This window comes from Salarias fasciatus, chromosome 20 (genome assembly GCF_902148845.1).
Source record: "Salarias fasciatus chromosome 20, fSalaFa1.1, whole genome shotgun sequence".
NCBI lineage: Eukaryota > Metazoa > Chordata > Actinopteri > Blenniiformes > Blenniidae > Salarias > Salarias fasciatus.
Window position 1 is genome coordinate 16,951,339 of NC_043764.1, and position 23,161 is coordinate 16,974,499.

At 43.4% G+C, this 23,161-nt stretch overlaps 1 protein-coding gene across 1 annotated transcript in view; it reads left to right on the forward strand.

The window, feature by feature from the left end:
* The window catches only part of grm7 (glutamate metabotropic receptor 7), a 79,119-nt gene that overhangs the window by 23,581 nt on the left and 32,377 nt on the right, over positions 1-23,161 (forward strand). The window contains exons 2-4 of the mRNA XM_030119514.1: positions 12,559-12,775; positions 20,170-20,305; positions 20,893-21,047. Coding sequence (XP_029975374.1) covers positions 12,559-12,775; positions 20,170-20,305; positions 20,893-21,047 — 508 coding nt within the window. The remainder of the gene's footprint in view (positions 1-12,558; positions 12,776-20,169; positions 20,306-20,892; positions 21,048-23,161) is intronic.

Below are 23,161 nucleotides of genomic sequence, written 5' to 3' on the forward strand. Positions count from 1 at the left end.
CACACATACTTCTAATACTGTTAATTGTTGGCTAAACTGGATTCTCTATGTAGGCCCTGTTTTATTTAACCTTAAAAACTAGGAGAGATATTTCTTAATATTAATATTATTTCTTAAATATTTAGAACATTGAAGGACTTATGGAATACTTTCGGTTTCTACACTGAGGAGTTCATTATAAATTGGTCATTTCATTACTGAGATTTTCCAGTCATTGTTTTGTGTTTTGCTGTTATTTTTTATTATGAAAGAAAAACCTTTATAGTCATATTGAGTCACTTCTGAGATCTCATTCAAAGTTTGTGTCTTTGGTTTGAGGAAGACATAATTTTCCAATGTTTTCTGTCCGTAGTGGAGTCATTCATTGAATATTAAAAGTATCATGATGATATCTGAGTACTATTTCAGTATTTTGAGAGCAGCCGTGAGCAGAAGTGTCCTTTATTGAAACTTCCTCTCTTGTCGTTTTGTCATATCAGCTGATTTCAAATCGTTTTCTGTTAAAATATGAACATCACCTTCCAAACTGATTTTGAAGAAATATGTATTTTTATATTAAACTGAAATCAAACAAAACAAACAACACAAATCACTGTTTACTAGATTGTTGCTCAGAACATCAGAGTTGTACCAGCGTCAAAGGTCATTGGTATACACATCAGGTGCTCCAACTTTGTTTGGTAACATAAACAGCTTTAAAAGACATTTAAGTGTTACTTCTCCAAGTTATTTCAAACTGCAGAAACCAAGTGAACTTTTAAAATGTCTGTCTAATAACTTACAATGTGTCACTGTTGTGTTTTTAGGTTTAATGCCAGGTTGACAAATTGCTCTTATAAAGTCATTATCGTCTCTTAGTGGCCACAAATTGATATTGTTGTAAAAAAAAAAAAAATAATAAAAATGGAGGACCAGCTGTCAGGAAAATGCTCCACACAAATGATTTTCCATCCGTAACAAACATTTTGCAGTTGAATTTTCAATAAATAGTGTAAAAAACATAGATTTGGCAAATGTCTTCGCAAACACAAATCAGTTGTGTGTGAATGTTTGTTTTTTTTTTTTTTTTTTTTTTTTTTGGAACGAGTGCTGAAAAGGGAGAATAGGAAACAGAATAGGGAGAAAAGAGAGAGACGACGAGGACACAGAGATGGGGAAAGTTGGCTGGCATTTGAGAAAATGACTGAGGGCAGATTGTCTCGGCTTGGGAGGAAACTGGCAGCCCGAGGACCTCTCTGGGCAGGAAGTGTCTGCTGATCATCTGTGTGGGCGTGTCTGCTTTCAAACAGATGATGGGGAGGGGGGAGGAACGCACGGGGGCGGGGGACCAGGCTCGCTCGTCTCTCGTCTCGGGTCTGAAGCATGCAGAGGGTTGGAGGGGCTGAACGTCGCAGGTTGTGTGAGGGCACTGCGATGAAACGCAGCCTTCACAAAGACGGAGTTTGAGTGAGAATGAGAGACACAGATGGGCAGGAAGAGAAGGAGGGGGAAGAGTGACAGAGAGAGCGAGGGAAAGCTGCCCCCCACCCCCACCCCCCACTCCTCCTCCTCCTCGGCTGTGTTGGCAGTGCCACGCTCTGGTAAAGAGAGATTACCGAAGCCCAGCCCGAGGTTGCATGTATGGACACAGTCATTACCTCTGCCCTGCTAACAAATGGCACCGCTGTCTGAATACAAAACCAAAGTCTGTCTGATCCCGGTCCCAACAGTGCCGCTGTGGCTTGGTTCAGCCGGAGAGATGTACAACTTGATAACAGCTCAATATCTTCATAGGCCTGTTTATTGTACTGTATTTTGTTTATAGGATATCGACCGCCGCTGCTTTACAACGCCGGCAAGTGAAGCTGCAAATAAATCTTGTGACGAGATTTTTTTTTTTTTTTATTCTTTTGAGAGCAAAATTTATTCTCCCGGGTGTTTGGATTTTCAACGACGGCTTCTTGGCCGGAGCATGTGATCGTGCTTGCTGTGTGTGTGTGTGTGTGACGGTGCTGGTGTCATGTGGACAATCTGTACATTGGCTTTTTGCCACTAACAGCACGGACTTGGAAGCGGGTCTGCCGGAGCCCGCTGTCATTTCTGCCATCATGGCGGTGAGCTGTTGCAAACAGCCGAACGGAGCTGACTGATGTTGAGATATAGTTAGAAGCTAATCACGCTGCAAATAGAGGCACAGGGATTCCTGCAACACGACCTGCCTGGCTGCCCTCGCTCCAGTTAAAGCCATTCATGGGAAACATTTCAGCTCTGCCACTAACAGTTCATCTGGGACTCCGTGTTTGAGAGTTTCTCTGGGAATAATGGATAGAAAGCCCATTCTGGACCCTCCAGTTTTTGGTGCCGAGTTTTTGACACTGATTGACTCCATTCTGTGCAGAGTTTTGTTGAGAACGGCTCATTGTTTGAGCGACGGCCTTTGTTTTCAGTCGGCGACTTTGTTTAAGAACCCATGGACTGTCATTCCACTCAGATTTGTATGGAGACGGCGCGCCTTTTCACACCGCCACAGCTCACTCTTCTGAGATGGCAAGGATAGATGACTCCCATTACCCCGGCTGAGAGTTGCGCCGCGCCATATGCCGCATATTTTTTCTTCAAAAAGCATTTCCTTTAACATGAAGCAAAGCCCAGGGAAGACAGAGGGGAGCTGCATCTGCAAGAAAGGCTCCCAGCTCATCAGAATAATCACCTTCACATTAGCAGAGCAGACCGGTTCAAGCAAAAACATGCCAGGCTCTCACCTTCCTCACAGCCGCCCATGGTGCTGGTGGGCTGCTGCAGGTGGGAATCCGGCAGAAAGGCCAGGGCGCTCTAATTAACTTCACCTGGCATTCCCACTAACCGTGAACACGTCTAACCTTTGCACAACCTCTCTTAGTCACCTCTCCTCTTTAAACACCTAGGTTGAAATTCTCATTTGATGTCAGTAAGCAGATTACAACTCGCCCACCTCCACCTCCACCCCCCACCCCAACACCTCGGCCTTCCTTTTTTCACAGCCTTCTTCAGACTTCACCAACAGATTTTTATTCAGGGCGGCCGCAGCACTTTGCGGTGGTAAATCAATACAACAGTGTCCCCTATAACAGACCTCTGTGTTTTCCCTCCATCGATCCTGTCAGTCCAGATACATTCAAGAGCAAGCCAGGCGATTACCCTCAGCAATCCTAACTTTGATCTATACTGTAGATGACAGGTGCCAGACATCAGCTTTGGGTAATTGCCATGCTGAAAGTGGGCATCGTAAATCATTCTCCCTCGTCAAGGCTTCAGTTGCTCATGATCAGCCCGTGTTTACCGTCCGCGTCGCTGAAGCTCTCAGGCATCACTGTCGCCGTTTCACCTTGCTGCTGCCGAGTTGTTTCACGTATACCGACATGTTTTACATGTACTGGCTTGAAATGTCACGTTGCCACATGGAAATCGTAAGAAGCAGAACAGACAGAAGCAATTTAGATGGAAAGACTGAGAGAAAACAATTCAGAATTCATTCCAAGCTTGTTATTTGCAGAAAATGAATCATAAATGTTGATAAAACATCTATTTTCCGCGCCTTATTATCTCTGCATTATCAGCTGCTCCAAAGACATTAAAATCTGCTGCAATTTGTTGTAACAAGACCTTATTCAGTTGATGGATTTGAGAATTAATCATGTAACTGTGACCAAAGTGGAAAAGCCAAACTTTGGTGCTTATAATCTAATTTACGGATTGCAGAGAGCGAAGAGAGAGAGAAACACAAAGGTGTTACAATCTAATCAGTTAGTCAGCATCGCCATATATCATAATTCTAGCAGCTTTAATCCTCGCGCCGCAGCTTTTCCCTCTATCAAGGTTCAGCTCTGTTGCTACCTGGAGGTCATTGTGGTAATTAAAAAAAAAAAAGAAGAAGAAGCACAGTCTGAAAATGTGAATGTTTGCACTGCAGGAAGGTGAAGATTCATGGGGGAATAAGGTGAGGAGAAATCATATTAGCAGGATACAAGCCTGGGACAAAGTAAAAAGACCGTGCCATCTTAAATGCTTCCTTGCAGCAAATAAGCTCCAGAGAGACAAATGTTGGAACGGCTTTCTGTCCCAGCTGGGCGGAGCGAGGAGGTGATTCAACAAAACCTCCAGCACCTTTTGACTCCACACGATTGCAGCAGCAGCTCTGATAGATGGACCCCGATCAAACATTTCAAACAGATGCTTCAGCTTTTCGGAGGAAGGCGTCTTTTTAGATTTAGCTCACTGTCGCCCTGTAACTTCATCGCTTTGCCTCACTCTGTCTCTCTGGCCGTGCACTCTGGATTCAGGCAGCGCCAAAGGGGCTTAAGCATGCAACAAGCATTCTCACCTCCACATTTGCTTAATTGCATCACCAATTTGTTGTTGTGCCGATTAGTCGTCGACGTTATTTTCTTCCCTCTTTTCAGTGAGTCCAGGCATATTGAGTTGTCTTGATTCTGACCTCCTCCACGACTCTTCTATTTGTCAGCTTTGTGCAGTTGACCCCCTTTGAGTTGTGGGTCAAAGCTATAACTCACACTCTGTGAGTTGAAGCGATCCCATCAGCAAAGCCACTGTGTCCTCATTCCAGTGTTTCCCCAGTGTCCGACTGCTTTTGATCACTCTAACAGAAATGGATGGCATTCATACAGCGCCTATATTAGACTGTGTGATGGGGTTCTGCGCCGAGTTCAAGAGAAAATGATGTATGTCCCTGCTCGAGAATCCACTTGTCCAATGGGATGTGGACATTCTGAACCCCAATATGCCGCCAGGGGCGACTGCAGCTGGGCTGATGGGATGTTTACAATATTGTGAGCAATCAAATGCTCCATCTCTTCTTGACAACTGACCATTTTTGAGAATTTATTTGTTACTACAAGTCATATAAAAAATGAGATTGGAGTGACGAAGATAAATCGTTCTCCCCACACCAAAGCTCGCTGTTTCAGCCGCACATAGTCTGAGTGCTCAGTGAATGGTTCTAAGAGGGTTTGGTTTGTGCTTTAACTTCTAGCAGGTTATTATTTTTTTGGAGCTCCTGCCATTTCTGTGTGTATTTTTTAAACCAAGTGTTGATTGTTAAAGTTTGTCTCTCCTGCTCATGATAAATAAAGACAGAAAAGTTTGCTTTGGTGTGTGAGAAAAAATTATAAGTGATGCCATGTTTGCGCAGATGCATTCTACACTTGGCTTTTGTTCTCCCATTTCTCATGAGCTGAATTCAAAGATGGAAGCTGTCTATTGACACAAAATGTCCATTTCTCTTAAATATTGTTCAAAAAATTTGTCTAAATCTATGACTGAGCACTTCTCCACCTCACGGGTCTTTCAGATCAAGATGCTGATTAGACAGTTGGATTATTACACAGGTGTGTGTTATGTTAACTACAATAAAAGGACACTTAGTTGTGCAGTTTTACTGTATTGTGGGATCTGACACCCAGTCAGTGTCTGTTGTGGCCACCATTCGCCTCACACAGTCCAGTGAGTATGCTGACCATGCAAGACTGAGATGTTTTCAGCTTCCAGGAGCTGGGTTCAGCTTCTTGCCGCATGGGGTCGAGCTTGATCAGCGTTATCATGCTGCAACATGAGGTGACAGTCGTGTATGAATGGCACAGCGGGCCAGAGACTCTCATCACAGCATCTCTGTGCATTCAAAATGCAATTAACAAAATGTAGCTGGGTATGTTGTATGTTGTCCATATCATAACCCCACCGCCGTCATGGACCACTTGATTCACAATGTTTAACATCAGCAAACTGCTCACCCTCATGACGCCCTCTGCCCTGAACGGCGAAAACCTGGAGAGCACCTCTCCAAAGAGCCAGACTCCGGCGAATGTGAGCGTTTACCCTCTCAAGCTGGATATGATGAGGAACTACAGTCAGGTCGAGATCCCGATGAGGGTAATGAGCGTGCAGATGAGCCTCCCTGAGAAGGCTTCTGACAGTTTGTGCAGAAATGATTCGGTTTTGCAAACCGATTGTTGCAGCAGCTGTCCGGGTGTCTGCTCTCAGACTGTCTTGGAGGTGAAGAGGCTGGATGTGGCGGTCCTGGGCTGGTGTGGTTAGTAGGTTAGTCAAATCAACATCCTGATCTGCCACACCTGTGAGGCGGAGGGAGTATCTCGGCTCACCAACACAGATCGAGACACATTTGTGAACAATGTTTGAGAGAAAAAGTCTTTGAGCCCAGCTCATGAAAAATGAAAGCAAAAGCAAGTGCTACATTTATATTTTTGTTCTGTTCTATGTTGAAAAAAAAAGCTGCATAAACAAAACAAGTCTCAAAAATATCCTCCAAGGAGTGTTTCATGAAGGTTTAGTGTCTTTAATGCAAAATTCTCTTAAGCTGTGGAGTGTTTTTTCGGAGTATTGGGAAATCCAGTCTGACCACCATCACATAGAGCCAGGTGCATCGCGACGGTTGATTTTTTTGGAAATGGAGTCATAACAATACTGCAGAGGTTGTTTTGTCATCTACTTGTTCATGGAGAGGAAACAACAGTTTTTTGTCTGTAGTCATCCTCCATGCAGTGAATAAGATGCCAGTGTTCTGCCTCACCAGTCTGAAGACAAGAAAACTAGACAGAGCGGCTGTTAGATCCTGACCCGTCCCGTGTTCCTGTCTTCAATCATTCCTGAGCAAATAATGAAGATACTTTTGTTTTGCCTCGTGGGTGCGTTCACAAAACAGCAATAACTGAATTGTTTGCACAGATAAATTTCGTAATTATTTGTTGTTGCAGATATTTAATAACCTCAGAGTGAATTCTCTAACGAAGAGCTCAAAGCAACACAACAAAAGCAACAATGATAATTTTATATATCGAACCCTGGTGTGTATCCAGCGGATTGTAAACAAGTTATGTAGACATGAGCTACTCCGCAGCGTTAATGGAAAACACTTCACCAGTGACCTGTTTTAGTTGGTCAACATCACAACCGCTTTCTGCCGCCTAAAGATAGCAATTTTATTCCAAAGCCTTTATTTAACAAAGCGATCTCAGCGAGATGGAGAGCTATTTTCCAGAGGAGGGCAGGCCAAGATCGCAGCAACAGTCATTTTGAAAGTAATAATATTTGAACATTAAAATTACATCCGGACAATAGTCAAACCTGTTTCTGTCAAACATTTACGAGCAATTCCTCCGTCAGGAAAGAGATTCGCCGCTTGTATTAACCACAGTTTAGATGCATTCGGTGATGGAAATTGGTAATTTTTCTTTCCCAATCCACTGTGCACCGTGCAAACAATACGTATTGTGTTGTTTGTGATTAAGAGATGGTGTTCCTCAGTAGAAGAGAGAACAATTAGGAACTCAAAATTGTCCTGTCTGTAAGAGCTTTAAGTGTGAGTCTGGTAATGAACGACTAATATAATGGCACTAATATAACAGCAGTCCACCGGACCACATTTAAGATCACGAATCAGCACACAGCGGAGAAAAAGTGCATTTGCTATTGAAACAGTGGAGGCACTGGATGAGAGAGAGAGAGAGAGAGAGAGAGAGAGAGAGAGAGAGAGAGAGAGAGAGAGAGAGAGAGAGAGAGAGAAAAGCAACAACAACTGCATCAGTGAGCTACTGGCAAAGACTCCCATCATGCTCCTGTGCTGCTTTGTGCTGGACATAAGATAGAGTCCTTTGTCTGTGGAAGATTATCTGTCTCTCTGTCTCACAATCTCCTTTCCTTTGAAAGCCCAGGGATACCGATGTCTTTCCATCAATTTGTGCCATCCGAGCCAACTTCTTGACCATTTCTTTCCAGCGACTTTGTTTGCCGCCACGATTCTTCTTAAGGTCACTTCGGTTTCTGTCTGAACACAGAGGAAGGTTGCTGCCCTGTCTAAGACTGCTGGGACAGCAGCAGTGTGGAAGGATTTGGTTATAATAACATTACCGGAAACCTTAATCCCCCGATGATGAGACCAGATCAGCGGTGTCCAATTCTTCGAAAGACACGGTTCCCGATTCTTTAGATGTTTTTTTGCTTCAACAGTCGTGATTGTAACAAGGCATCAGACGTTCCGCTGAGCTCTGGTGACTCGTTCATCACATTCAAGTGTTTTCAGCCTTTTGATTTCTGCCCTGTCGCTCCTCGCAGGTTTTGGCACGTGCACTGGTCATAGCCTTAACTTCTGGACCAGTTATGATACCTAGAAAAAAAACCCCAGAGACTACTAGAAAACAGGCAATCTGTCATCGTCCAATCAGCCAGTGTATTTCACCAGGGTAACATGTACAGAATCACTCATTTCACATTTTTGACACAAAATGAATCCAGTCACAATAGTACAAAAACTATTAAAATCAATGATGCACCCCAGCATGTAGCATGACGGCCTTCCCGATTATCTCAAAGTCATCCTGAGATTGAATGCGCCAGGATTCGTTACAGTTGGCTCAGTAACAGACAATAATGGATGTTGCTATGACTTAATTGGTATAACGGCAGTTAGATTCCGGTTCGATTCGGTGCTGAAGTGTCCTCAGGAAAAAACTTCAACCCCATTTTGCACCCGGCGGTGTGTGCCTGCGTGTCCGCTCATGCTGAGACTGCTGCGGTGGTGAAACTCGCTTCACATGTGACTCCATTTACCATTTCGGATGACCGTGTGAGCTTGTCAGTCAAGGATCCCACAGCACAGGCGTAACCCCGCGATCCGGTGAGGCCGATCGCCAGATCAGTTGGATTCACGGTCTGGGAAACGTAAATGTCCGTCAAATATTTCATGGTAATTCATACACGATTTTAGTTTTAATAATTCACTCTGGTCCGGGGGGCTGAGCCGACTCACAAATCCGATTGCCGTCTTCACAGCCACGCTGCAAGGATGAGTGAAACCCCGAACACCTTGAGAAGGTTCAAAGGTCAGCAAACACCTGCAGCCTATTAACAGGCTACTGACCATTAGGAAAAAAGACTATCTTGCACGTCTGAGAAGAGCTTGAGTGATAGCGTCTCTTCTCTCTGTAGCCATAAGAGACACTCTTTTATCTTCCCTCATGCTTACAAGACTGCGCCATGATTGTAACACTGATAGTGATAATTAGGCGTGATTACCCTGCTTCCTTTAGCTGGAACAGAGCGCACAGGTAGGGGTAAACAAATGCAAAGTCTATTCAACATCTTCCCACACGAAACTCAATCGCTGACCTTGGAAACTGCTCTGACAAAATAGTCTCATCTTGCTTATTTTTTAATAGAAAAAAGGGTCTTGATATATTTAATTAATTTCTTTTTTTTTTTTTTTTTTTTTTTTTTTGCAATTCAGCTTTTGGCTCCCACTGGGGTGCTTCGTAGTAAGGTCAAGATCTCAGAGTAAAGCAGAGAAACAAAACAATTCACTATTCCCACATGAGCTTCGATGGGAAGAGAAACTCCTTTAATAGGAAGAAACCTTCAGCAGAATCGGTTTCAGGGTTCTTTGACCGGCCGGTGCGAGAGAAACGATCGGCACAGAGAAACGATCCACCGTTGGCAGGTTGGCGAGGCCAGTCGCTGCAGAACAGAAGCGTGCAGATACCTGCAGGAAAGGAGAGGGAGAGAGAGAGGACAAAAGGGTGAAAAAAAGCACAAACTGCAGGAAAGAAAGGACAAAGTTAATGGCCTGCAATGGTGGCACATAAATGCATGCAGGGTAGAAGTGAGGAGAGCACAGGAGAGGTGCCCGGTGCATCATGGGAGGTCAGCCAGCAGCCGCAAAGTGCAGAAGCATAACTGAGGGACATGTCAGGGTCACCTGAGCCGGTCCCCTCTACAAGCTTTATCAAAAAAGGAAAGATTAAAGTCTCCTGTGAAATCGACAGGGACTTTCAGCCTTAGAACCCAAACTGAGAACCTGTTTCTCAGCTTTTAACCTTTCATGATGCTATTTTTGATCATCTGCACACATTTCTTCAAGACCAATTATTTCACATTAATGAGACTCACAGAAAGTATGATTGGTGAGTCGAACATTCAGTAAAGTGTTATTTGTGCAAAACTTCAAAGAATCTATGATATATATCTTTTGAAAATGTTAACATTAAAGAGTGTTTTGCCTCCTTGCTTTGCCAAAGCGTCTTTGACCCTAAGTCAGCGCACAAGTGCATCCAAATGCATTTTACTCAAATATAAAGAATCAGAATCTGTGATTTGCTGTAATATTACTGTGAGGCAAACATTTTGGTGGTTATACCAACTCTCACCAACTTAAAAAAAAAAACCAGGAGCCTTGAAAATATAAACAGTGCACAGCTTTCCAGAGGCCTGTGCTGCGAAAATGCATTTTCTCTTATCAAGGTTACTTGAAGGATTAACCCTGGGGTTTCCACCCTGCAACGCTGGTTAGCTTCTTTCTGCGGTAAATCACAACGGTAACTTGCGGTGGACTGGCTAACCTACTCCGAGCAGGTTGTGTTCTGGAAAAGAGATCAATGAGCATAAAAAACATCACCTCATTACTAATTAGATCTTAGAAGATCTGTTGAAGTTGGTGCGCGGGTCATGAGAGGAGGGCTGAGAAGAGAAAGCGTTTTTAGGGAGCGATACAATCCTTTTTACATAATAAAATAAAGCCTTGTCACTGAGCGCTTTGAAGTATGTTTTTGTACTTGTTTCCAAGTGCGCTTAGCTCCACTCCGGTTGCATGTGAAATAATGAGGTGAATAATAATGGTCGCACATGGCATACTGCAGAAACATGAATTTATGGAATGCACAACTGCTCGTGCTGTCAGTGAGGAATTAGTATTCCAACCTAAAGTGTGCTCACACAAGGCAGCTGAGCCTAAAAAGAACTCAATGCAGAATATAAGCTATAGGAAGGACACTGAGGAAGCACTCGCCAAAAACATCTGGGCCGCAATAAAGTGAAATTGAGTGATCACCGCACTGTTTGTTTATGAATTATATATACAGTATTAATATCAGCAGTCTCACAAAGTTAGTCATTAACAGGATCTGCAGCTTTCTGTCAGTGTTCTTTCCTGATTTTGCTGTGGCAGCAGTGTTGCTTTAGGTCTGACTGAAGTGTTGAAATGGATAATTGTCTGCTCCTCCATTGGTTGAACTATAAAGTTGATAACCAGCTTTGTAGCACTGCTTGCAGTGATCGATCATGTCTGGGTTTGTTAACCCAGATTCCAGGCATGTTAATACTACTTGGTAGTACTGGGCTCTGGTTTGCTCTGGATTTTTTTAAGGGTCTTATTGTGCTGTGTTTTCCATTTGCAAATCTAATTTAAGCCTCAGGCCCCCAATTCCCCAAGAGGGTCCCAGACCCTGGGTTGGAACCAACTGGTGCAAAGATTTAGGTCAGTTTGCAGTCTGCTGGATTCTAAAGAAATCTCAAATATTATATTAGTTTTTTTTACGTCCTCCTGCTTTTGTGGGTTGCACACACTAACATTTGAAAATAGAATCTTGCAGCCAAAAACTTCAACAGCTGCAAAGAACAACCTGAAAAATGAGGATATGAATTGAAACTTTAAGGACATTAACAAAAACTGGAACATTGCAGCCCTGATGACTGCACTATTTAAGTCACAGCAGCTGAAGTGGATCCCATTAGTTTGTATCTAAACACAGGACAGGTGCAATGCTGGGTTCCTTTACTTGGATGTTTGCTGCAGGGCGACAGAAAGAGATTAGGTTCTCACCGGGAGGTAAGTCAGTTAAAACGATGCCCGGCTGCATAAAAAAAAAAACAAAAAGTGATGCAAATTGATTTCCAGCACTGATTTGTAAAGAGTTAATGCGACAACACTGCATATTGCCTGGGTTACGGATCCATTACCGACTGTGCAAAAATATTGGATGCCTGAAAATATTCTCAGATGACCAAGTGACAAGGTAATAAGAAATACATGAAAAAATGTTGTGCTCATTTTGTCAACAGCAGCCAGTCATGTACCTGTGAGGCAGTGAGCATCAGCCAGAAAAAAAAAAAACAAAAAAAACAGCAATGTTTGTGTATTACAAACATTTCCTTCTCTCCTGCCTCACTCTTCTAGTTAATTTGATAGCTTTAAGGAGTAGTTTGACATTTTAGAAAGTGCGCCTACAACAGATAATGTGTTAAATAACCGGCGAGGTTGCTGCCAGGCTGATTGTGTTGCACGCAGCCGGGCCAGCTGTTTCCGAGCCTTTTCCTGGTAATCAGCTGGAAGTCGCTTTGTGTTTAGCATTCAGACCTGCGACTGCTGTATCAATCTTCAAATGTGCTTGAATTTCTTTAGCCCCAAAATATAGCTGATCCCGGTAAACGCTGTATCTATCGTGTGCGGCACACCGCTTAGCAGAATTGGCAGGAAAGAAAAAAAAAAAAATCTTTTCATTCCTCAGTGGGAATTTTTCAAAGCACTGAGCTGAGAGTGTACGGTGCATAAATTTCACACTCAGAATACTAAATTGAGAACACTCAAGTAAAATGGCAGACAGTAAATGTGGTGCACAGTACAGTAAATAGGGAGCAATTTTGGACACGGCCATTGGAAAACATGATTTCTCAGAGCGTGTGGTGCAGCTCGGGAACGGCAAACAACACATGAGTGAATTTTCCTTTCTTCTCGTCTAGATCCCGCAGATTAGCTACGCGTCGACGGCGCCGGAGCTGAGCGACGACCGGCGCTACGACTTCTTCTCCCGGGTGGTTCCTCCGGACTCGTTCCAGGCCCAGGCCATGGTGGACATTATCCGGGCGCTGGACTGGACCTACGTCTCCACCATCGCCTCCGAGGGCAGCTATGGAGAGAAGGGGGTGGAGGCCTTCACGCAACTCTCCAAAGAAGCAGGTGGGGGGCAGCAAATTGAATTCTAATTACTTTATATGACTTTTAAAATACACTTACGCACACACCCAGGAGAAGATTAGTGTTGCATTTCCAATTCATGGTAAAAAAATCTGTTTGGGGCGGATGAATTATTGATCTGTTTGGCATCTTGTGCTGTAGCTCCCCAGCGAGTTGTGGAGTGTTACTGGAAATGTAGACAGAGAAACAGCTTGTAGAGGAGATACCACGTCACGGTAATGAGCATATCTTGTACCCATGTTGCTCTTTTGCTTAGATGTAACCATTTAGTGGTTTTTAAATGCACGGCCAGGTTTGGAGCTGCTTGAAAATGGATGTCTAAATGTGTTCCCACCATCCAAAAACTGGCCATTTTGGAGGAGTTTTGCTTTACAGCCTGGCTTTTCCGTTTCACTCAGCCTCACATGTTGTCGCAGGGAGTGAGAGTGCGCTGTCGTGAGGATGATGATGATAGTCAGTGGGGTCAGGCTAACCCTGTTCGCCTGCAAGGCTGCAGCACCACAGTTTAAACACTTTACTTTAAAAACTAAAAAAAGCAACCTGCTCATTTGGTGAACATTCCTCACATAAACAAAAGTATTAAACTGAGAGAGTCAAACCAGTGGGAGCTCTTTAGGCAATCTGTTAAAATCAGTCATGATTGCAAGCTCTTATAAAGCCACATTAATTGTGATTATTTAAAGGAGTGATGATGGTTTTTTCCCCATCAACTGTTACCCTTATAAATTACTTAAGGGAGGTGAGGATAAGCATCTTGAAGAGTGCTTTAAAAAAGCGTTTTGCACTCAAACAAGGTGTTGTGGTTTCTGCTCCTGACTGGGCTGAATATTGTGCACATGCATGACTCACCTTTTTTCTTCCACACTGCTGCGGTCGCTGGCATGTAGTGGTACATGTGAATCAGCGGTCGCTGCTGTCGCCAAGAGATGCTCGGGTTGGTGTACAGTACAATGGGTCACCAGTTTTATCAAATCATGTGGTGTGCTATGCTGTGCGACAGAAATTCAGTATAGATTTTTCACAGTCGCTGCTGCAGTTTGTCTGCAACGCGGGGTTTATTATTGTAGCATGCTGTGTGATGAGACAAACATTGTTTGCAAGGAGGTCTTAAACCGAGGCTGGATTACGTAAAAAAAAATCTTACTTTTTAAAGCGTCACAGCAAAAGACTTCATAAACATCCCCTCGCTTTTGGTGTTCCTGTAAAACACACATGGTCTGCAGGAGAAAAGGGGCTGGGAGACGCTTATTTTAACAGTGTTTCAATCACATGTAAGAAGACCTCCCGAAAACAAACCAAACAATTACCTGCGCAGCAGAAAAAAACGGCAAAATGCCTCCATCCCACGCTCGCAGTGGTTGCTGTCTCTTAAAAGGCTCTCTGATATCACCTCTGGTCCGACCTCCTGTTTCATTCAAACTGGATTAGCTCGGAGCTTCTTCCAACTCATTTTTCCAGCTTTGTGATTCAGTGGAAGCCGTTGCAGGTTCAGGTGGAGCCCGAATTTTTCTCTGCTTTCTCTGCCATTTCACTACGAATAGCTGCCAGCTATAGCAATAATTAAATTCGGTGTCAGTGACACTAAACATCAGTGCTAAAATTAGTTATTACTCTTCCAGTGACTTCTTTTAAAGATAGTGGGTGCACATTTCTAGATCATATTAATGTAGTGTTGCTGTGAGCAGTCAGTGTAATGACGGTCACATCAGTTCATTTAGATTAGATCAGATTATAGTTTATTAATCCCACAGTGGAGAAATTCAATTGTTAAGAAATAAAGTAAAAAAATATATATACATACAATATACCCTACCCCTGTACCTTATTCATTAAAGATAATGAATAGGCTACAGGGGACAATCTTTTATGGAGTCCAACTACATGACAACAGATTCTAGGAGCCACTGAAAATACTGCTTTTTGAAAATGACTGTCAAGGTGGAACGTCTCTCCTTCTCTGTGTGGACGGGGGAAAGTGCAACTTTTGGAAAGTCCACAGTCTTGTGGTAGTTTTAGAACTGAAAGTCCCTCGTACTGAAAATTCAACTTTGTCTTCTGTCCATATTAATGTTGGTTTGTTCGCCATGCTTGATGTTTATGATGTATTATAATCAGCAGCTTTAACTCGTGACCTTACATGAGCTGCACTGTTTTCACAGTTTCTGTCGTGTCTGTGAAAAACTGCCATCGCTTTCAAAATACCGCTAAATGCAAAAGTTGTTTGACACATAAATGATGCGATTTCACTTGAAATGTTGTCGTGTCGATGGGGCTTTATTTTAATGTTGGTTATTCTGTAAAACAGGGACTTCACATAACCAGTGTCTTTATTTTATTGAGCATTTAGGCCAATATTAATTTCAGTAGCAGTTGTAAATCTTTCATGCTGTTATCACGATTTGTTTACTTGTCTGTTGAGGAGTTCAGTGAAGGAATAACAGGTTTGGCTGATGCTAAATCCTACAGCTACCTTGTGAGCGGGACAGAGACAGCAGCTTTTTTTTTTCTGACTTAAGTAATGACTAACAAGCTGGGAGAACCTTCAGTACTTGTAACAGCTGCATTCATTTTCGATTAGTGATCAATTACTAGCAATTACACTGCCAGGGACACAGACAGGTCTGCCATGCAGGCACTTCATCTGCACGGCGGTTGCACAGGTTTATTGTATCCTTGCTTTGAATTTATTATTTTTGTTGTCACGGTATTTGATGTATCGAGGTCCTTTAGGATGGGAGCAGAAATTCAAAGAGTGTCTAAAATGCATTACATGCTTCAGCTTTGATGCACAGTGACTGAAAAAATCTGTTCTTTTCCGAGCTACAATGCCTTTCCCTCCTTTTGTGTTGAGATCACTTTAAGAGGACTGTCACCTGGCCCGAAAAGAATTACCCCCTCTTCATGGCAAGAGCAATATTTCACTTCCTCACCTCCGTCTCAATGGATCCCGATACCTTTCCTGCGGGGAGTGATCTCTGTGTCTTCTGGAGATAGACTAATGTGCAGGCACCTCCAAAATGAGGAAAGCTAATGAAATCCCACAGGCACTGATCAGAAGTCCGGCATGCATGAATATTTTATCTGCGTGCATTCATGTCCACTGTGATCACTCATTAAAAGTTTAAAAAGCTGTTTGTGGCAGCGTAATTTGCATCGAGAGAGAGAGAGAGACAGAGAGAGAGACAGAGAGAGGTCTGTGTAGGAACAAATAAGAGAAAAAGTCCTGATTTAAGGGTTTTTGTGGAAGTTTCCATTCATCTTACATCCTGAGATAAATGCTGTTTCTTCCAGCTGGTTTTCTCATTTCCTACTGATGATCCTTTTTTTTTCCTTGTGCAAAGAGCAGTAAACACACTGATATTATTATGGCTCCCGAGCAGCTACACAAAGGCTATAGAATTATAAGCCACTGTTGTCGCTCCCTCATCCTGTTGCCACTGAGCTCCAGTCACTTTGCAATATTTTGCATTCATACACAAATGGGAATTATTCCCTCTAAAGAAAAGCTCCCAGTTTGCAGGGCATCGTATCTTTGATAAACACATTAATTATGTAATAGCAGAACTGTACAGGCGCAGGATTCATTGAAAGGCACTAATTCCGAGTCTAAACCGGCTGGAATGGATTGGATAAGACAAATCTTTGTGAATATGGAGCAAAGGTATGGCGTATGGACTGTGAGTGTGCTGCTGGGTAAAGGCTGGGATCAGTGTTGCAGCGCGTGCAGCAGCTGGTTTCTGAAGCCATGAGATGTTTCTCTTTGGCTTCCCTGTTCGGTTCCATTGAAATGTCAGATACATTAGCAGGAGTCTCGCTTCACCACTTGAAGGAGAACCATCCAGCGGGCTAATGCAATATGGCTGCCCATTACCCCAAGCTGAGACTGGAGTGATGGTCAGCCCGTATTGATCTGTTCTTTTTTTTTTTTTTTCTCTACATTTTTTTTTTTTTTGTTCCACTTTCTCTAACGTTTAGGCACCATCCCATTGTGCACCTTCATCCTGGCTCCAGGTGAATCTGGCAGAGATAAATCTTGTTTATACTTTCCTGTCTGTCTGGACCGGAGCCAGAGCGATGGAGTTCAGTTTTCCCATTTGATAAAAAAGACTCGCATTTGAGGAAAACCTCCCACAACGTATCACTGTGGAATTGATTGCAGGAAGTTGCCAACACAATACGTTCTGTGATGTGGTTGGAGCTGTACGGCGGGGAGGAGAGAAAGAAACACCTGCTGGTGAAACGCAGCTCTTCTATTCAGCAGCAGCAGGGAACCGAGAATCAAGGATAATGCATCAGCTAATGGCGTAAAATAAACCCAGCTACTTCCAGATGACCCCTCAACATTGTCAAGTCCCAGACCGGCGGCGGCGAGTGGGCAGCACGCCGAAGGACAGGCGGACGTGGAATTTGAATGTCAGATGCATGTCAGCCTGCTCTGCCGCGCTCCTATGTGTTCAGGCGTGAAGGCTGGAGAGGGCAGGTCCGCCTTTTCTACTGTTGAGGTGATAAATATAATTGCAGCATTATGGATCCCCTGGAGGTTCCTGTTTGGAGGGTGTTGAGTGGGCGGACGGGGGGTAGAATCCATCAAGAGCCTCTAATTTAAAGGGATTTGTATTTCACAAAGCAAAATGGCAAAGCTGGATTGCTTGCCTCATGGTGCATTTCCAGAACCGAGGGCATTCAGGATGAATAATTGAAGCAGTTAATGCAGTGCATGACCTATGGCACTCAGACAGATAAGTGGAGAACTTCCAAGAGCCTGATGAATTTAGCCATCATGATCATTAAGCTGTCTTTGACATATTAATCAAACCTGGAGCAGAGGGCACGGGTTCACGCTGCCTATAGTTTTGGTATTGTGTTGTGAGCTCACGCGTAAATGAAGAAGGTGCAACTCTCTGTGTCACCGCCGGCTCGTCTCACTTCTCCTTCAAGAGCAAATTTAACATTTTGAATATTTAAAAATATAAAGCCTGTTTTCCATCCTCACTTACCTTCCTCACTGACTGTGACGGCTTGAAAGCGCCGTGTTACTATACAGTTCCATCTCTTGGAGAGACTTCAAGAAGTTGGGATGAGGCACTTTCTTCTCCCAAAGCTTGACATTTATCTGTCTCACATCACAAATCTCCAACCTCGACAGACACCCGGCTCTTCCTTTAAAGCCACAGTTCGGCTTGACGACTCTTTAAAGTCCACACAAAGCCTTCGCGTGACAGGTGAAGGCGGGCCAACCCAGGAGCTCACGGCTCGGGAAGAACTGATACAACACTGGCGTTTTCATCATGTCCGCCTCCTCCACTAACTGGCTGACCACCTGACTGACAGACCAGCTTTTCTGCAGGCATTCAATAATTCAGCCAGCGGTGCCGCCTGAGCACATCCACCCCTCCCACCGCCGTCTATCTGCCTGTCTGTCCGTCTGCCTGTCTGCCTCTCTCTCCCTCTCTCTGCCTCTTTATCAGTCTCTCCACCTCCTCCCTCTCTCTCTTGCCCCCCTCTCTCTCTCTCTGAAGATAAGATGGGCTGCTTCTTATCTTCATCAGTGGCTCCTGTGGTTTCTGTCTGTAGTATTGACTGTATGACCTATAATACGTCTCCGTTCAAGACTCTTAAACCGCCGTAACTCTTCACACAAGCCTGCAGGGCTGGTGTCATAATGGAGTTCATGTATTTTCATGAGAAACTGAAAAAAGAGTGCATCTCTCTCTCTCTTCCTTTGCTCTCCAGTTTTAAACTATGCACGCCCCTTTGTAACAAAAGGGTGCCGCTAATATGAGTTCATCAGATTTTACACTACACTTCACTTCTGTCAAACAGAAAACCTGTGCGTTCGGCGTCACTCCGGCCTAAATGATCTGAGATCTCTGTGCTGAAACGGAGCTTTAGCCTCTCTCCTCGGAGACTCCCAGCACTAGCTGCTCCGCTCAAATGACACCGAGCACGTTTCGCTGGAACAGGATACCAGAAACCCTTAAGCAACAACTAGGCCATTGGCGGGATCTCCATTTTTATGTTTAGTCCACTTAGAGGCGGATAACAGCAGCCATCCCAGAGGTCTTTTGGAACACACTGAATGTGTTTCTCGCTTCAAGAGAATCCCCCGTTCGGCTTGCTGATAGCAGAAAAATGAATAGTCAAGAAAAGGTTCAGCAGTCATTTTTTTTTTCTATCTTCTGCTTTTAGAAATGCCACAGTAAACCGTGACTGAAGACGTGTGATCTGCCAGCTAAACGCTGTTTGTATCAAAGTAATGAGCCTGGGGAGAGTGGCAATTAGGAGATTCCTTCCATTTCTCTGTCTACTCAGAGAAACTTGAACCAAAAGGTTATTGGGAAGACTATTAAAATGCTTGAGTGGGAGAAATTTTAATTGGTTTGGGTAAAGCTTTGCTGTTGACTCGGGACACGGGCTGCTGCTTCAGTCTGGGTCTACAGTAGTTAAAATGTTCTCTCACGCAGGTGATCACATTATCTGTTTATTCAAAGTGTTTAAAGGGTTGGCTTGTCCTCTGCACCTGTAATTACCACTGCAGCGTAGAGCAAGGCACTTTATTATTATTATTACATCTTACCTTTTCCTTTAGAAAAAGGGTAATTTTGCCTCTCTGTCCGATGACGAGCTGCTTTGTGAGAAAACAAGGTCCACTAATCTGATGAGTGATGATTTACCGGGGAAACCATAGTATCTACCAGCTATTTACTGACTGATTGATGAAAGCAATCAATACTGTTCATACTGTACAAACCCATTAGTAATGGCCTGTCTCCATTTGATTTATTGCCAGTATTTATATCATCTTTGTTGTTTGTTATTGCCAGTTGTGCAGTTTGATTGGTTCAGGTTCCAATAAGAGATATTTAATCATGACCTTTAATGAAAAATCAATGCAAAGTGATGGATTTTTTTCAAATCCGTAATGTAAAAACCTGTAGCCTTCGATCCCAGTTGGAGTGTGGATTATTGGATTTGTTGAAGTAGAGATGTTTATAACTCCCTTTTCCCCGACGCCGCGGCTCGGTCGGCCAGGCGCAGCTCGAATGTTTTTCTGCACGCCGCTGTGGTTTGCACATCATTGCCAAAATGTAAATGTATATACTGTAAGACTATCATTTAGACTCTACAGCAGGCATGAAAGATTCATCATAATATCACTATTGTGTTCAGATGTGGTTTTTTTTTCCCTCCACTTCCATATGAGCTCGATTTTCAAAGAAAAAAAAAAGGACAGAAAAAGAAGAACTATTGTGACCTGAGGCTTTGTTCTGCATGTGTGTGCATGTGTGTGTGTGTGTGTGTGTGTGCGCAGACGGAATGAATGAGCCAGATCATCCCTGAGGCCTTACCGTTTCTCACTCCTCTCCCATTCAAAGGTGGAATCTGCATCGCCCAGTCTTTGAAAATTCCCCACAACCCCAAGCAGGAGGATTACGACAAAACAATCCAGCAACTGCTGGAAACACAGCACTCGCGGGCAGTCATCATCTTCGCCAGTGAGGAAGACATACGGTGAGGAGCGCGGTCTCATCCATGTGGTTGGGGCGGGCTGATGACATGCCATGTTGAGGTCTTTAATCTCTCAGTAGCAGCTCCTGAAGACAGGCTCCAGGCGCAGATTTACCATCAGTACAGGCTGGGTCTGCTACACAAACACCACCTATAACAACGCAAACACAAGCGTGCCTCGGAGGAGAAGCGGGAATACGGATCAGAACAAAGCAACGGAGATATTGTTTCATTTACAATACCCCATGGGTAATGTTTATGTAAAGAAACGCACTATCAAACATTTAGTAACTGTAAATTCAGAGTGGGGATTCCAGAAGTGGATGAGCATTGAAATTTAAGAGCAGGGAGAAACGCGAGAGAGAGCGCGCCTGCTTTCTTCATATACAGATAAAAGTAACATCGCTGAATGCACACACGTACATATAAACATCAGTGGCCGCTCAAGTTTTCCCCTGATCGTTGATGAGATAAGCTGAAGAGCTGTACATTCGAATGCTGCACTGCCAGCCGTAGCTCTGTGTAATAGATATTAGATTGCACATACCTCCAGCCCTCTCCTCTAATAACACACACAAATGCCCTTGCAGGGGAGTTCTCAATGCAACCAAGAGGGCCAATCAGGTGGGTCATTTCCTGTGGATTGGATCGGACAGCTGGGGGGCCAAAAGCAGCCCCATCCACCAGCTTGAAGACGTCGCAGTGGGAGCAGTCACTATACTGCCCAAGCGCTCCTCCATTAAAGGTACCCGCACACACACACCCACACACACACACACACACACACACACACACACACACACACACACACACACACATACACACAGCTCAGCACGCCGTCTGTTACACACCTCTCCTCTTATTATTTGTTTCTTTAGGCTTTTGTTTGTTCATCATCAAACCAAGGAGAAATTTTTTAAAAAAGATTCACGATTTCAATGAGAACAAAAAACATCAGTAATCACGATTTCTGGGTCTCTCGGGAGCAGCGAGAGCAGCTTTGAACACAGCGCCATCATTATCGGCCTCGAGTCGAAGACTCAAACTTGTTGGCAGTTTTCTGTTTTATCCGCAGAGCATTTATGCACAACAACAGTGTTCAATTAAAGGAATTTTTTTGGCTTCCAATCAAATGTAGCATTTACTCTCTTTTATGTCACATTAATCAAACAGACCTTCAATTAAGCGGTCTCTTCAAGACATTTAGTTAATGATTTCAGCTGGTCCGAAGACGCAGTGTGTGCTGTGTGATGCAGACATGTTTTTCATTTTCTGTTTTCTAAAAGATTAATATGCTCTTTCGGAACGCACATTTTTAGCCCATTAGCGGATATTTAAAGAGAAATATGAGAGGCTGATGACACTCGGCTGTCTGTATGTCTAATTGTTTGATACTTCACCATAGCTTTTTGTCTGCACCCTGAAGAGTACATATTTCACATATTTCACATTTGTCATCGCCAGACTCCATCCAAACTGTGAATGGCTCTGCAGGAGTTTCTCTGCAGTGAAACACTCACCAATATATGCAGATATTGATCTCAGCAGTGGGCCAGAAGACTTTCGTAGTATAGGCATATTGAATTTCTCTTTTTATTTATTACTTTTGTTTGTTTGTTGTTGTTTTTTTGGTTTTGTTTTGTTTTTTGTTTAATAGGAACTGTGGTTCATTGATTAAACAGAGGAAACTGTAAATGAGCCATTTTTCATCTGTTGTCACTTCGCACACTTTACATCCACACTTTCTGCGCCCGGGTATGATTAAAATTTAGAGGAACTTAATTTGAAGTATGATAAATTAGGCTTTCACAGCTTCACATATCTTACTTTCCTCAGCACCGCAAAAACAAATCTTTTTAATACATAATAATGTGAAACTGGGCTGATAACTATTGTTGGAGATGCAAAAATTTTGAAATTTGCACAGATTATGGCGAAACTGCTCTTTTTCAGTTGCGGAAGTCGAGCCACATACATTTGCACAAGATTCATCAGATTTAATGACACTTTTTTCCAACAGGTGCATAAAAGTCAAACACAGAATCCTGTTTGAGAGAAATGTGTGCGCAGTCTGTTGCAGTTCAGTGAAATAGGCGGAGCACCAAGCTGTAAACATCGGCCCGTCCAAACTTTGACTCCCTGCTCGGCGTGTCAGTCAACTTCACCCTCAGTCACCCGGACGTGTTTGGTTATTGGCTTCTCTTCCGGCTCCGTGCTGGTCTCCATTAGCACCCTCATGGAAATGGATTTCTGTAGCGATCGCCGCCGATGCTAAATGCTCCACCGTTTTCACCGTGATGTGAAAAACCGCTGATCAATGCAGCCCGGAGTCAAGCTGGCCGGCTGATGGCGAGATGAGACCGAAACCTTGTTCACAATATTAGTGTGTGAAGATTTCAACAGATTAAACAGATTTAAAGGAAACCTGTGAAGGCAGGATGATATTTATCCCCCTCTCAGGGATTAAAGCTGCTCCACCAGCAGATAAGACAAACCTAATCAAATGATTGCATTTTGTGAATAAAGAACAGCGTAACAGTCACGTACTGACAGAGTGAAACTTAAATTTGAGACTCTCAGATCTCCAACCAACGAGAAAATTCTTTGTTGATGTTGAACTTTCTGAAGATGTTCAAAGTGAAAACATTTCTTTGTGGTAAATATGCCTGTAATTGTCATATTTCCGACAACTGTGGTTGTTTGCTGTCTGTGATTTCATCATTTTATTTGTTCGTTTTCACGTTCACTTTTAAAAATGTGCAATTTATATATGAAAAAATAGATTTTATGATCCACATATCCTCTTTTTCATCATGATTGCTTGCTAAAAGTCAGGAAAGAGAAACACATATCTAGAAG